This window comes from Equus caballus, chromosome 18 (assembly GCF_041296265.1).
Source record: "Equus caballus isolate H_3958 breed thoroughbred chromosome 18, TB-T2T, whole genome shotgun sequence".
Lineage (NCBI taxonomy): Eukaryota > Metazoa > Chordata > Mammalia > Perissodactyla > Equidae > Equus > Equus caballus.
Genome location: NC_091701.1, coordinates 50628860 through 50645227, shown reverse-complemented (window position 1 = coordinate 50645227; position 16368 = coordinate 50628860). Strand labels below are relative to the sequence as shown.

The 16368-nt window shown below is 39.4% G+C and overlaps 1 protein-coding gene across 18 annotated transcripts in view; it reads right to left on the bottom strand.

Moving 5' to 3' along the window:
- The window catches only part of MYO3B (myosin IIIB), a 409714-nt gene that overhangs the window by 156540 nt on the left and 236806 nt on the right, over nt 1-16368 (bottom strand). For all 18 annotated transcript variants that reach the window (XR_011428262.1, XR_011428261.1, XR_011428259.1 and 15 more), the window contains 3 exons: nt 13979-14058; nt 6894-6971; nt 4549-4754 (listed from right to left, as the gene is read on the bottom strand). Coding sequence is in view for 14 of the 18 variants with exons in the window: in XM_070241194.1 (XP_070097295.1) it covers nt 4549-4754; nt 6894-6971; nt 13979-14058 (364 nt within the window). In the remaining 4 variants the exon portion in view is untranslated. The remainder of the gene's footprint in view (nt 1-4548; nt 4755-6893; nt 6972-13978; nt 14059-16368) is intronic.

Below are 16368 nucleotides of genomic sequence, written 5' to 3'. Positions count from 1 at the left end.
GGGGCCAGAGCAGGGAGACTCCCCGCTATCAAGCAGAGGGACTAAAGTTCACCAGGTGGAGTTCTGGATGGTCATTTCAATTAAGGATTTTAATAAAGGAAGCAACATGCTCAGATACAAATTTTAGTTGAATCATATTTTGGTGGCTCTTTGGAGAACAGAATAGGCAGGAAGTCCACTGAGGAAGCCATGTCAAAAGGGTGGGCAAAAGAGCTTTAAAAGGCCTGGAGTACATATAGATCAATGGAATAGAATTGAGAATTCAGAAATAAACCCTTACATTTATGATTAACTGGCTTTTAACAAGGATGCCAAGACAAACAGGGGGAAGAAAAGCCTTTCCAACAAATGGTGCTGGGAACGCTGGATATCTATGTACAAAAGAATTAACACAGACCCCTACCTCACACCATATATAAAAATTAACTCAAAATAGACCAGAGATCTAAATATAAGAGCTAAAACTATAAAAACTCTTGAAGAAAACATAGGAATAGTCTTCATGACACTGGATTACGCAATGGTTTCTTAGATACAACACCAAAAGCATGACCAAAGACAAAAAACAGAAAAATTGGACTTTATCAAAATTAAAAACTTTCGTGTTTCCGGACACCATCAAGAAATTGAAAAGACAACTCACAGAATGGGAGAAAATATTTGCAAATCATATATCTGATAAGGGATTAGTACAGTAGGTGAGCAGAATTTGCCACTCCAAAATGTGTCTCTTCAAATTGAGGATTATTTTGGGCTGATTATTTTTCAGAACAAAAGACTTAGGAAGAAACTTTGACCTTTCCCCTAACTGCCTACAAGAATTTTAGAAGTCCTGTTCCAGAAAGGAAATATCACGATAGATAACTATAGGATAATATGGTGTGGTAGACAAGGAGGAATCTAGCAAGGCCCATTTGATCAAAGTCCTCTCCATGTCCCATTGTCTCTGCAAAGCATGACAAAAATTTGTTTACCAAACATTAGCTTTCCCATCTCCATGTGAACTGCCTTCCTCCCCTTCGAAGTCTCAAACCACCACCTGCTACATCTTCTTTTGTCTTTAGCTGAGGATGGTATCTAAGGTGAGGGCTTCAGCCATTTTGGTGAGTAACTCAGTCTTCCTGGGTTTCTCCCATGTATACATGTTATTAAACTTTGTTTGATTTTCTCCTGTTATTCTATCTCATGTCAATTTAATTCTTGGACCAGCCAGAAGAACTAGAAGGGAAGAGGAAAGTTTCTTCCTCCCCTACAGTATCCAGAATATATAAAAATCAACAATTAAATGGGCAAAGGACTTGGAAAAACATTTCTCCAAAGGAGGCATACAAATAATCAATAAGCACATGAAAAGATTCTCAGATTAGATAGTGGTGATGGTGGGAAAACTTTATGACTATACTAAAACCATTGAATTATATGCTTTAAAAGGGTGATTTTTATCATATATGAATTATCTCAATTAAGCTGTTGCTCTTTTTATTATTACTATTATTAATAAAAGGCGTTGGGAGAAGGGATGGAAGATTAATAAAGCTTTGGAAGAAGGGATGGGAGATTCCCAGGAGGAATTTGTTGAGAAACTTTAGCAGGTAAAGTTAGCAGGACCTGGTGACGGACTGTTCGAAGAAAGTGAGGAGAAGTCAAAAGTGACAGATTTCTGGAGGAGAGGTAGTGGAGGAATAGAAGGGAGAATGAGATGAAAGACGTATCAGAGCACCATGGCTCTCATGCCACCATAGGAAGAAATGGAAATTAGTGATGGAAAAATAGAGGGGGGGCCAGCCCAGTAGTGTAGTGGTTAAGTTCATGTGCTCCTGGCTTTGGTGGCCTGGGGTTCGCAGGTTTGGATCCCAGGTGTGGACCTAGCACCACTCATCAAGCCAAGCTGTGGCAGTGTCCCACATACAAAAAAATAGAGGAAGATATGGCACAGATGTTAGCTCAGTGACAATCCTCCTCAAGCAAAAAGAAGGAGATTGGCAACAGATGTTAGCTCAGGGCCAATCTTCCTCACAAAAAAAAGAAAGAAAGAAAGAAAGAAAGAAAAAAAGAAGAGGGAAGGGTTTCATTCTGTTCAACAGACATTGACTTAACAACTGTTATGAATCAGGTCCTGGGAGATACAGTTTTCCCTTCAGTGAGCTTCACTGGGAAAGATGGGCCTTGTTGGAAGGCTTAGAGGCTAAGTAAGGCCCAGGAATCTGCATGCAACTCTTGAAAATCTTCAGGATGTTGGCTCTGTGTATTTCTGTTTTCTTGTCATGCAGATAAGGAAACATATTTTACAGAAATGCTAGGGTACTTGCCAAATGTTATGTCGAAAAGGAGACTAGAACTCAGATCTCCTCACTAAATTGCACTATTTACTACAATAGTTTAATAAAAAAACTATTAGACTTTGAACTGAATGTGCTGCTCTATCCTTTAGACACTTGCCAGAACACAACACAACACAGGCAGTCATATGTGTTTGGCCCAGTGAAGACCTCCTGCTGGACCATGCTTCAGAGCCCAATGACCGTGAAGACAATGAGTGTTCATAGTCATTTTCTATGATGTCCCTCAACAGTATGACTTGCAGGAAGTTTCAGCTGCCTGCCCAGCACAGCCAGGTGTCCTCTTCCATGCTTAGCTGAGAACAGATAAATACTTCCAACCCACCTGGCCCCATTGATGAGGTGTTGCAAACAACCCTCTCCTCAAAGGAAATAGATAGAAAATAGGAAAGGTAATTCTGAGTCATTTTGCTGGAAAATTCAAGGATGATGGGCCAAAAAAACCATTTTAGGTTTGGCAGAGTCTGCAGACTTGGGTGACTTGGGTGACTTGAGGAAGTCCATCCCCATTCTGGAACCTGACAACCTAATCCCCAAAACACTACCTTTCAGGTGTGTGCTTCAGGATTTCAGTCCTGAATGCCAGAAAATACAAAAAGGTAAAGAGTAACATTAAACAGGTCTTTATCTTTTATTTACCTCCACCTGATAAACCTTGAATGGCTCTGTTCCCTGCCTTTGATTGTTTTGTCTGCGTATTTCCTGCTAGAGTTTACAAAACAGCACTCCTGAACAGAAAGATAAGAGGCGCATCTATTTGTTGAATAACATCAAGGGGCAAAACTGCTAACTCATCCATTTTGTTGTTAAGTTGCTCAAAAGGATCAAAATACCAATTAACTTGCTGGCTCAGAAATCTTTGATACCGTCAGACTTACTGACATTTTGAAAGTCTTGCTCATACTTGCCTAACGGCTTTCTGATTACGAACAAAGAGGTGCCAATCTGTTTAGCATTTGACCTGTTTTCTTAAATATTTTTATGTATTCAACACTTAGTGGCTAAAAATACTTGACTAGTCACATTCATGAGCTAAAATAATCTTTTTTTTTTTCTTGCTCCACCTCCAAAGTTAAGAAGAAAAAAGAAGTTCAAAGACACTTCTTTTTAAAAAGCCATTTCATTATTATTTTTAATTTAAAAGCTCTTATTGCAAGGAACTTTTTTTACTCTTTCTTCTCCGTGGATTTTGGTGGCATTTGGAAGACTTGATGAAGCAAGCTACATTTAGGATCCATTCTTTTCTAACAGAAAGTTGGAGAAACGACCTTGGACATAAATTTCAGAATGGTGGTAAAAAGAAACTAGAGATGGCTGATGGGGTACAGCAGATTTTATACTGGATTTTACTTTTCCTCTCTGGATACCCTCAGACAGCAGTGCTTGTCAGAGGTGTTTTTTTTGTTATTGTTGTTCCTTATTTCTTTGCAGAAAGTTTTGTGAAAAGTCTACCCATAATCATATGCATATGTGAGGCATGCCTGTGGCAGTTGTTCAAAAAAGAGCAGCATTTCTTTCTTAGGTAAAGGCAGTTTCTGGGTTTAGAAAGCTCCACAGCAATTTATTTCAATAAACACTGATTGAATGCAGTGGATTGAGGAGATTAAAAGTGTGGATGCTGAAGCCAGACTGCCTGGGTTCAAATTTGGCTCTACCAATTACTAGCATGGGGCTTTGGGGAAGTCACTTAACTTCCTTCTGTGCTTCAACTTCCTCATCCGTGGAATAGGGATAATAATAGAGCCTAGCTCACAGGGTTGTTCTATGGACCAAATGAGGGTATACATTTGGGACATTTTAGGTGCTTTGTAAATGTTAGCTATCATATTATATCATGCCAGATCCCAGGACAGAAGTGGGTGCCTGGGTGCATTTACATCTGCCAGAATCTTGATTCACTTATGGAGAGAGACTTTCATCACACCAATTAAATATCTGGAGATTTTAAAACATAAGGATATGTAACATATAAATATCCATGGACATTTTTATTTTTTAAATGTGATCAGAAGGGAGCTTAATCTGTCCTCTAGATCACTGCAATTAGTTGGAGCACAATAAAAATGCGACATTTAAGGAAGTAAATGGTAGCTGGGAACTAGCCAATACCTGTTTGGAGGCAAGTGGGCAGGAGGAAGAAGTCTAGGGGACAGGGACAGCCTTGGCAGAGCTATATTTAATCATGTATTTCCCAAGATGCAGGCCTCACCTTTTCACAAACTCTTCAAAGAGGATGCGGTGGGAATAGCCCTGCTGGCGGATGCTGACCGTCTCCAGGATCCCCGTGGAGCGGAGCTGGGCCAGTACTCTTTCTCGGGAGAACTTAAGAGCCTCTCGGTCATCGTTGGGTTTGATGCAGCGCACAAAGTGGGGCTGTCCAACCACCATTTTGGAGAGTAGATCCATCAAAGAATACTACCAGGGGAAAAAAATGCACATGGAATAAGTTACCACAAACGCAGCAGATAATTACAACACGGGACTGCAGGGGCCTCCAGAGCAGTTTGTTCATAAGTGCTTAAACAACTCAAGGACCTTTTTGAGGTCAGAAAAGAAACCAACAACAGAGGATAATAACATAAGTTCTGACAAGTACTTATAGCTGACTGCAGATTCAAAAGCATTCTTTAAACATCACCTAGTGCCAAGCAATATCCCCATGTGGCAGAAACTTAGCTGTCTAAGAACATGCTTAGGTCACTCCATAACTTCATCACCAGAACTAGCTTGTCTCTGGTATTCCAAGGTGATACTCCAGAAATTGTGTCTGTCATTTAAAATTTCAAGCTTTTAGAGAGGGAATCAGTTGCTTCTTGAAACTAAGAACTACCAGAAAGTCTAAGCAGATCCTACTGATACCACTGGTAAGAAGGCAGAGGAAAAAAAAACATTGAAAGAGGGCAAAGAAAATAAGAAAACTGGAGGAAAAGAAGAAGATTATAATGAAGATGAGCTAACATACATTGAGTGGCTGGCACAGGGCTCTCAAAGAGAGCAAGCGTGGAAAAGCAGAGGGGTGCTTGGGCAGGGGTGACCTCAGGTGCTCCTCAGGGGCATTCACTTTTGGAGCTCCTCTTTTGGACAGGCCTTCAGGGGTAGTTACAAGCCACCCAGGAAATCAGTCCCATTATTTCATAATTATACCTCCTACTGATCCAAAATGGTGTTACCTAGCTTGCCTGTGTACCTATTTCTCAGATTTTGCATTTGGGGACCAGTATTTCGAGGACACTAGGTTGTCATGGATATTTTTCTGAAAAACTATATGCTGGAGGCTTCTTTTACTGAAAGAGGGACTCTAGGATCTTGAGGATGACTTCACAGAGTCCATCAGAGCCTCCAAATCCCATGGGACACACACACAAACACACACACACACACACCCCTACTCATTAGGAGGATACAGCCACTAAAGGGGACAGGACGAGAATGGATCTCAAGATAAGAAGTAAATGGCAATTAGAAATGTCAACCACAGAAGTGACGAAGCAGGGGCTGAATATCCACCTGCCAGAGAAGCTGTAGCAGGAATCACTGCATGGATGGAGTGCTGCACTTGAAGGCCTCTGGACCTCTGCAATTCATACCCTCTGAGCCCAAGTCTAGCCTGCCTCTGAAGCACGGTTGGCTAGGTCAGACTTCTTGGCTTTCCATGGAGCCTTCTATCCATGATGCTGGCTCTCAGGTCCTGCCCTTTAGCCTGCCTGGCAATTCTAGCTCACAATCCACCTGACCTCCCATCCCTACCAAGCCCCTTCTCACGGCGACCTCGCCTTACAACTTTACTTTGTTGTCCCTGAGATCAGTAGTTCCATCTTTGGCCTAACAGCATCTCCAACGTGAAGCTGCCTGGACCTTAGTTCCCAGTGGTACAGGATCTCTAAGGGGTTTCCAACCCCAATGCTTTATAGCCTGAAGATAAACAAATCTGTGTAAATTGGTACAAAGCATTTGTGTCTTATCTTTCCTAATAATGTGCATTTAACAGAACCATTCCACAGACAATGTTTTTACTCAAAGGAGTCATTTTACCAAATGAAATATCAGAAATTGCGGCAGTAGAGATGGGAAATAATTAGGGTCAGGAAAATGTGTCTTGCAATGGGTCAATTTGATCTTCAAAATAAAGTCAAAGCTAAGACAGATTGTCTCAGGACCTGAACTTGATAATCCACCTTCTGGAATTTTACTAACTACTTTATTTTTCAGTAAATATGCAGGAAAAGTAGCTGACTCCGGTAGCTTTAAGGCCAAGAAGCAGCTCAAACTCTAACAGAATCAGCACATTCAATGGACAGGGCTGTGCACCAGTGGCAGAGAGGGCCCTCTGTAGACACTTGGGATTTCATCTGATCTTTCTGAGATCAGAGAACATTGTACTCAGAGACAGGTTCCCTACTATAACGTTTCTCTCCCCACACCTCCACGCTTTCTTAACTGACTCTTGTGCTTTGCTCTTGTTTCAATGACTTTATTATATCTGGACTTCTCCTAGGAAGAGCTGGCAAGTCCTTTCTGGAAGTAGGCAGAATAGAGATCAAGAAGACTCCATACCCGGAAGTAAGAAGCCATGGTCTGCCTCTTCATGTTGGTCGTTTCTTCTGGATGCCGTATCACCTCCAGAGTGTCCACCTGGAGCATGGGCAGAGGGAAGTGGTTTGAAGATATAAGCAATTCATTTTCCGGCTTTTCCAGAATTTGAAAGGCTATTTGGTCAAATATCTGAGGGACCTTGATATTTAGGACACAATTGTGCATACTATGGGCAGAAGTTGTAAAGACATATAAACTGTGGGGAGAAATTTTTAAAACACATAAAAGAAAAAGAAAATTTGTACCATTCTACTCACTTGACAATAACCACACTCTGCAAAGTACCATATGGTCTTAGTATAAACCTTCATCAGTATTATTTCTATACTTCTCCATATTCTAATGAGCCCCTACTAAGTTCTCCAATAATGTCACATGAGACCAAAGTATTTCTTAAAAGAAAACTGGGCAATGACCCAAGAGGCTAGGTGATTATAAAGACATGGGCCCAAAGGCCAGGTTGAACCACACGGAATTAGATGAGCTCCGGTCACTTTCCTGCCATCAGACCCTGATGCTGCCCCACCCCTCCTGTTCCCTACAGTTCCCACATGGTCACTGGAGACAGGAACTTGGGATACACCCGTTCCCAATCATCTGTCTGAACCACCTGGGCTGACTGGAAGGAATTTATGAATGAAAACAATTGTAGGAATCAATTACAAGCAACCTGTGTTTTGTTATTGCACCTCAACAACAAAAACCCTGTTCCTGTACACACGAATCTATTTGGTTTGCCGAGTGCATGAGTGGCACTTCAGCACTGGCCTCCACCATAGCAGCCTCCCATCTGCTCTGAACAGGTGGCATGGGTATGGAGCAGGAATGTTTGAACTGGAAGATGCTGCTGTCAGCACGTGTGTTCCGCTTGGTGGACTGCTATCTAGGCAGCCACCTCCCCGTGGCGTGAGGATGTCTGCAGCCTTGTTCAACAAAAGTGGGTGCTAGAAGGGACAGGGGCATAGGGAGGGGGACAAATAATGAGACTTTCCTCGAGGGGTAGTTAGGAGGCTGTGTGCAAAATGGAAGCAAATGCTTCAATTTGCTTGGATTAAAAAAACAGGTTTATTTAAAAAGCGGAATAAACGGAGAGTTAAGTTTTCAAAAACCAGAAAAGCAACCTAAATAGTAAGTAGGAATATGAGGATATCTCTGAGGGAAGCGATGTCAGGGGCAGCACAGTCTTCTTCTGGGCTGCAGACTGGATGCATTCCCAAAGCCATCAATTCATTTGTATGCAGCGGAAGCAGTGGTCCAACTGCATGTAGGTTTTATTTTTTTATTTTTTTAATGAGAAAGGAGGAAATCAAAGCTCTATGTTTAAAAGGAAGGCTGCTCTAATAAAGAAAAGAGAAAAACAAACACAACATCCCTTCCCCTCCTGCAGAGATCGCACTGCACTCTCCCCACCGTCAATCTGCCAGGACCACACTGAAGGTTTCTTTCCCCATCGTAGCCCTGCTTGGAGGACAGAGCCCAGAGCTGGTGAAGTTTGGGGCAAGCTAATCAGGACCAAAGGAAAGATTTTGGCTAGGGTGTGCCTTTAGCCGGACTGCAAATTCTGAGTTTGCTTAAACTTTTTTTCTCCTTATTCCCCCACACATACTTGAATTTCACACACACACACACACACACACACACACACACACACCCCTTTTAGGAATTTCCCCACAACTTCCTTTCCTTCAGAGATCCTCCCTGAAGAACCACATCTTGCTTTGAACCTTGCTTTTCCTCCTTAATTTCCCTCCCTTTTTATTCAAATTAGCCAGTGAGTACCAGTCCCTCAGGCTCACACTGTGAAAGGGCAGGTGAAAAGCTCATCGTCTTTTTCTTAGTAGTAGAATTTACCTGTTAGTTTCCCTCAAAACATACAATGAACTCTTGCATTTGAGAATGTAACAGTTTAGTAATCAGAAAATCCTTGATGTATATCAATTCTGCTGAGACACAACTTAAATAATATGTATTATTTTCAAGATCAGTACCCGTCTCCTGCAGCAAACTAGAAAAATATAGAATTTGCACTCTAAAAGTTATAAGGCTGGTGGGCTCCCCTGTCTAACCACCCAGCATGACTTTTAAGTTCTGTCTTTGTACTCACATGCAGAGCAACTATAGGAAGTAAGTAAAAACCTGTTCTGTATTATATACAACATGGAAATGTTAATACTTGTCTGCAGCCATCACCTACACAGATTTGGTGCTGTATTTTAAAGAATAAATAATACACTATCAGGGTATTTTCTAATTTAAGAATTTGGAAAGGTCTTGGGTTGGTCAAGGGTCTCTTGTATTTTTGTTTAGTCACAAGGTTCTTCTGAATACAGAGTGGATCTAAAACAGATCCAGAAGTTGACTCTCTTGGCCCGTCAAACTAGGAGACCTCTGCACCAGGCCTACCATGAACTCCAAAGAACTCCAAAAAATCAAAACCAGAAGAGATGAGAAGGTTGTTGTCTAACCTAAGAGTTTGTCTTGCAGGGCTAATTTAGTTAATAGTAGCCTCATTTAATTAAAAAAAAAAAAAGTCTCAGAAACAATCCAGAAAGTAGATTCTATTAGGGGCATCATCTAGCAAACACCTCTTCCCAAAGGTATGGATTTCACAAGAAAAAAAACAGTCTTCTCCAAAGTATCTTTCAAGTTTTTACATTAGATAGGAGGAAACAAGACTAGAAAAGAAGACCACGGAGTTTTAGAATCAGACACACCTGGTTCAAATTCTGGAGATCCCACGTACCAGCTGTGGTCTTGTACTTGTTATTTTCTATTTATTTTTTTGGTGAGGAAGTTTCACCCTTAGCTAATATCCATTACGAAGCTTCTATTTTGTAAGTGGGATGCCTCCACAGCACGGCCGATGAGTGGAGAAGGTTGGCACACAGGATCTAAAGCTGTGAATCCGGGCCGCCAAAGTAGAGCATTCGGAATGTTAACCACTCAGCCACAGGGCCAGCCTCCCTTGGACTTCTTATTTAACTTTTCAAAGCCTCTGCTTTCCTCATTAGTAAAAGTGGTTAACAAAAACTAGTGCCTTGCACACATGCAGGAAGTAATGTCAGTTCCCCTTTCATCATTACTGTGCTGGATTTAGTTTTAGTTTAATGATTGATATCAAGGATGAAGAGCTATCTTCAACAGCAGAAGGTGAGTACTAGCACCCAGGGAACACATCAAGGAGATCTTTTTATTTATTGGCAGAGAAAATACTCCCAATGAATCTAATTTCAAAATGATCAGTAGAACAGATATTCTGGATAAAACCACTGTCTGTCTAACCCAGTATACCTTCCTCCTACAACACCAATTTATGCAACAATATACGTCAACTGGAGCTGAGCAAGCTTGCTTTCTGCCTACATGCCAAATGTCTGTGTGATTCCTTGTAAGAGGTACTGGTTAGCCTTCAAAGTAGTCATGAGTAAGCTTTACAAATTGTGGTACAGACCCCAAGGAAATGAGCAAGCTTCTGTACACACATGGACTCCACACATGGCATTTTAGATGGTTATCAAAATGTTAGTAATAAAACATTATTTACAATGTGAAATCACTGTGTTAAACACTTTGCCTACATTATGTCATTGAATTCTCAAAACAACCCTATGAGGTAAGTACTATTATTCCCATTCTACATATGAGGAAATTACAGCTCAGAGGTTTTAAGTATATTTCCCAGAGTCTTGCAGCTAATAATTGGCCGTGCCCAGATCTGAACTCAGTTCTGTCTGATTCCAAAAGCTTCCCTGATAAAAATTATATACTGCTTTTCTGTGCAGTTTGATACAACTTATAAAATCAGTCTGAAAGCATGATATTATTAAAAAGATTTGCCTCATCTGTCAACTAAATTTACTCTAGGATAAAGACATAGACTCCAAAAAGTCTCATAAACCAGCTAGAGTTCAGCAATAAAAGAAAAAAGTGAAAGATTTTTTCCTGGTCTCAGTAAGTGCCCACTATTTGCATCCTGAAACATCAGAAGTGCTTATATTTATCTTCTTGACAAGGCCTTTTGTCAAAAATTTTTACTGCTATCAAGTGATCCATCCATACCTTAAGGAAAAAATCCCTACAGCGTCACTCCTCTCAAAAGCCTCCATGGGAAAGCAAGACTCGCACTGACACCCGGCCAGGTGAGCAGTGCTGAATGTGTTGGGTGCCAGCTTCCTATAAGGCCACCTCTGTTATTTTATCTTAGATAAGGCAGAGAGGAACTGGTGGAGGATTTTTTTATTGCTGTTGCTACCCTTCATATTCTTCAATGCCTTAATTATAACTTTTAACTCACCTCCCTTCCAAGTGAAAACAAATCTCTAGTCATTTTCGTCTCACCTATATACATTATTATTATAGTTATGCACCTCATAATGATGCTTTGGTCAGCAACAGGCTGCATATACAACAGTGTTCCCATAAGATTAGTACCTTATAGCCTAGGTGTGTAGTGGGTTATACCATCTAGGTTTATGTAAGTACACTTTATGATGTTCACATAACTATGAAATTGTCTCATGATGCATTTTTCAGAATGCATCTCCATCAAGCAACGCATGACTGTACACTGATGGAAATACACACCATACACTAGAGGGCACACTTTTCACATAGGCAGGACCTGAACAATTGCAGACAGTGCAGGAAAGGAAGTAACACTGCACTGGTGTTCTGAGTGTGGAAAGCAGGGGAACTACTCCTGGCAGAGTCCAGTAGTCAAAAAATCTAATTGAGGAAAGGAGGGGAATATGGATGACAGAGAATATTAACAGAGTCTTTCATCTTTTTGCATCATGATCCCTTTTAGAATCTGGTGGAAACCAATGACTCCAAAACACATATATACAGTTGATCCTCATTATTTGTGGATTCTATATTTGTGAATTTGCCTGCTAGCTAAAATTTATTTGTAACCTCAAAATCAATACTTGCAGTGCTTTCACATTTGCAGACATGCAGAATGGTGAAACATTTGAGTCACCTGATGCACGTATTTCCAGCTGAGGTTGAACAAGGTGACAGTCTGCCTTCTCGTTTCACCTCTCATGCTGTAAACAAATGTTTATTTCGAGGTCTATTTAAGCGCCACATTTTTTGCACTTTTGTGCTTTTGGCTGGTGATTTCACTGTTTAAAATAGCCCACAAGCATAGTGTTGAAGTCTGTCTAGTGTTCCTAAGTGCAAGAAGGCTATGATGTGCCTATTGGAGAACATACATTTGTTAGATAAGCTTTGTTCAGGTATGAGTTATAGTGCTGTGGACCAGTTGGATGACATAAATACTGTAATTGAAATGTTGTTTTATATAAAGAAATACTGCACATAATTAATTATTTGTAAGAAATACAAGTTAAATAAGGTGTCTTTAAATAGGAACACATATAAAACAAGGTTATATATTAATCAGTTGACAAAAATGTTGTGACCAGAAGATTGCAGGAACCTAACCATGCGTTTCCACTAGGAGCATGCTTCAGTACCTGCTCATTCAGTGTTCATAGTGACTTTATAGAACATAACGTTCATGAATAATGAAAATCAACTGTATTTAACACAAACAAAAGTTACATGTAATATCAAAAGGCACTCAGAACCACTGAAACTCCTATGCAAATCTCTTCTAGGGGCCCATGTAACCCATGTTAAATAGTTCTGCTAGCTTGCCACAAACTTAGAACGTTGAAAAGTAGAGGATTACACCAGATTGAAATATCAATTTGGGTGTAAAAATTATTGATAACAAAAACCATCTGAGTCACTGTTATGTGAAAGTAAGTCTTTTATTCTCAGAGGAAATAAGTATAGATATGTACATCTGTATCAATTTTTGGATAATATTCAATAGTATTATGTGTGGCAGAACTGCTTATTCTTTACTAAATAAATTATTTAATATTCAATGTAAACAAAACGATAAGAAAATTCAGAGATGTGACCTGTTTATTTTATTACTCCATCACCTTCAAGATAATTGTTTTTTGTGTTAGTATATGTGATGGACATTAACCATCTAGTCCTTGAGATCCTTGCTAAACATTAGCTGGAAGGATGGAACAGTTAAAAATATTTTCAGCAGGATATTTATTAACCCTCCTAACAACCCCTTGCACAGACAAGCGCACCGCTCATTTTCCAGAGGGTAAAGTGGAATGACAGGAAAGGGTTTGGTTTCTGTCCTCCCTGCTGACTCCATTTGGTTCCTGCTATTGTCCTCTGTAGGACAGTGACAGCCTCAATGAAAAATGCTCTATTTCTTCCTAGATGGACTTTATTTTCAAGTGTCATTGTTTTGTATCTTAAGCAGTCTTTCTGAGAATCAGGTGAAGGGGTCCAAAATATGCCACAGTGGCATAGGAATTATTTTGAGCTGAAGACATTTGAGAATCAACAGTTGCAAGAAGTAGCTTTTTCTGAACTCCTCTTAGGTGCCTAAAAACAGAGCTTCCCAAAAGAATTCAATTGTCATAAATGCCCTCCCTAGCAGTTTCACAACCAGGGAAGACTGACTCCTATCACCAGAGACAAGAAGTCAGCACTGGGATAAGGAATTACCAAAACAGACATTATCACAAAACTATACTACTTCCCATCTATTCTCCTACAGGACCACTTATTTTTCCCAAAGGCCATTTGTTCTCCTGGAAGTATCCTTCTCCTCCTCTTTATCCTCTACTAAGATGGTAGATAAGCCCCATGTTCTAGTGGCCCCTTTGAAGGACTTTTTTTGTGAACTCTTGTACATATATGATTCAAATCTGTTTTTTCTCTTGCTAATCTGTCAGTTTGAGTTTAATTCATAGGACTCCAACTACGGAACTTAAGAGGGCAGAGGAAAAGTTTTTCCTCCCCAACACAGGATTTACAAGGATTCCATGATGTTCTTTCAAATTTCCTAATCCCTGATTCCTAAATGCCTTGAATCTCTTTTCCAGATTGCCCAGGTAGTGGGCCAGATAAAGGGAACTAATGTTGCCCATGCCAGGATTATCCCCAAGGCAGGAGTACCCAGTAGACCACATTATTTTCAGCACAAACCTGCTACTCACCTTGGCTCTCCCAGCACTGAAATGTGGAGGCAAAGATCTTGAGGCTGCTGTTATCCTGGCTCTTGTTTGGGCCAAGTTACCTGAGCAAAAAAGACAAAACAGTTAAATTGAAGGAAATGTTAAAGAATAGGATCATGAGTAATTTTTCCCTTGTGCCCTTGTATTTTTCTGAATTTTCCAAATGATCTGATCTGAATTTGAAAAATTTGGAAAATTTTGAAACTTCCATGATATAAATTATTTAAAATAATAATAATTATTTATAAATTATTTGCAAATAATTTCTCATATAATAGAATTTATATTAGTATCATAAGCAAAATAAAAACAAAAAAAATTCACTCAATAAACTAGAAATAGAAGGAAATTACCACAACATAAAAATGCCATATATATGAAAACTTCACAACTAACATGCTCAATGGTGAAAAACTGAAAGTTTTTCCTCTAAGATCAGGAACAAGGCAAGGATTCTTACTCTCACCACTTCTATTCAACATAGTACTGGCAGTCCTAGTTAGAGCAATTAGGCAAGAAAAAGAAATAAAAGGCATCTAAATCTGAAAGGAAAAAGTAAAATTATCTGTCCACAGGTCCCATGATCTTACATGTGGAAAATTCTAAGGATCTCACAAAAAAACCTCTTAGAACTAATAAATGATTTTAGCAAAGTAGCTGGTATAAAATCAACAGACAAAAATCAGTTATATTTCTATACACTAACAACGAAAATTTAAAAAGGAAATTAAGAAAACAATCCCATTTACAATAGCACCAAAAAGAATAAAATACTCAGAAATAAAGTTAATGGAGGCAAAAGACTTGTACACTGAAAACTACAAAACATTCCTGAAAGAAATTAAAGAGGACACAAATAAATGGAAAGACATCCTGTTGTAGGGGAGGAAATAAATATTTTTCCTTTATCCATCTTAGGTTCACTGGCTGGAGCCCTTCAAATTGAACTGAGAAAAGAAAGATTAACAAGTGAAAAACAAATGCAAGTTTATTAACCTATGCATCACAGATACACATGGGAGTACTCAGTGGTGAGTAACTCAAAGGGGCAGTTAGAACCTGGGCTTATATAGCATCTTAACAAAAGAAGAACAATACAATTGTAAAGAAGTGACAAGACCAAGGAAAAGAACTTTGAATTTCTACGGGCAGTAAATTGTAGGAAGGTAATCATACACGGAAGCTAACGTTAAGTTAAAGGTTAGTTAGTAAAGTTTGTTATATAGATTCCTCTGGAGCTGTCTCTGGGTGATAAGGGTCTAGAGTTATCTCTGGTTAACTTCTGTCCTTCCCAGTAGAGAAGAGAGGGGGGACATCTTTACAAATTTATATCCTGCTTTTAGGCAAATAGGGGAAGGGTAATGAGCTTTTCTTGTATCTGCTTCTTCTCAATTGCATTCAGCTCAAAATAATCCTTATGCCAAAGTGGCAGATTTGGGGGTAGTATATTCTGCTACTCTTCACCTTATTCATGAATTGGAAGGCTTAATATTTTTAAAATGTCCATACTACCCAAAGAGAACTACAGATTCAATGCAATCTCCATCAAAATCCCAATGGTATCTTTTGCAAAAATAGAAAAAAAATCCTAAAATTCATATGAAACCTCAAAGGACCCCAAAGTGCCAAAACAATCTTGAGAAGGAAGACAAAAGCTGAAGGTGTCACACTTCCTGATTTCAAAATATATTATAAAGCTACAGTAATCAAAACAGTGTGGTACTGGCAGAGGGACAGACATACAGACCAATGGAACAGAATTGAGAGCTCAAAAATGAACCCACATATATACGGTCAAATGATCTTTGACATGGGTGCCAAGACTACACAATGGGGAAAGGACAAATGGTGTTGGGAAACTAGATATCCACATGCAAAAGAATGAAAATAGACCTTTATCTTATACAATATACAAAAACCAATTCAAATGGATTAAAGACTTTACTTGTAAGACCAGAAACTATAAAACTCCTAGAAAACATAGAAGGAAAGCTTCATAACATCTTTCTTGGCAATGATTTCTTGGACAGGACACGAAAAGCGCAAACAACAAAAGCAAAAATAGAGAAGTGGGACTACATCAAACTAACAACTTCTGTGCAGCAAAGGAAACCATCAACAGAGGGAAAAGGCAACCTACCAAATGTGAGAAAATACTTGCAAACCATATGTCTAATAAGAGGTTAAAATACATAGGGAACCCCTACAACTCAACAGCAAAATATAAAATAAAATAACCTGATTAAAAAAATGGGCCAAGACTTGAATAGACATTTCTCCAAAGATTACATACAAATTGCCAACAGGTATGGAAAAAGATGCTCACCATCACTAACAATGAGGGAAATGCAAATCAAAACTACAATGAGATA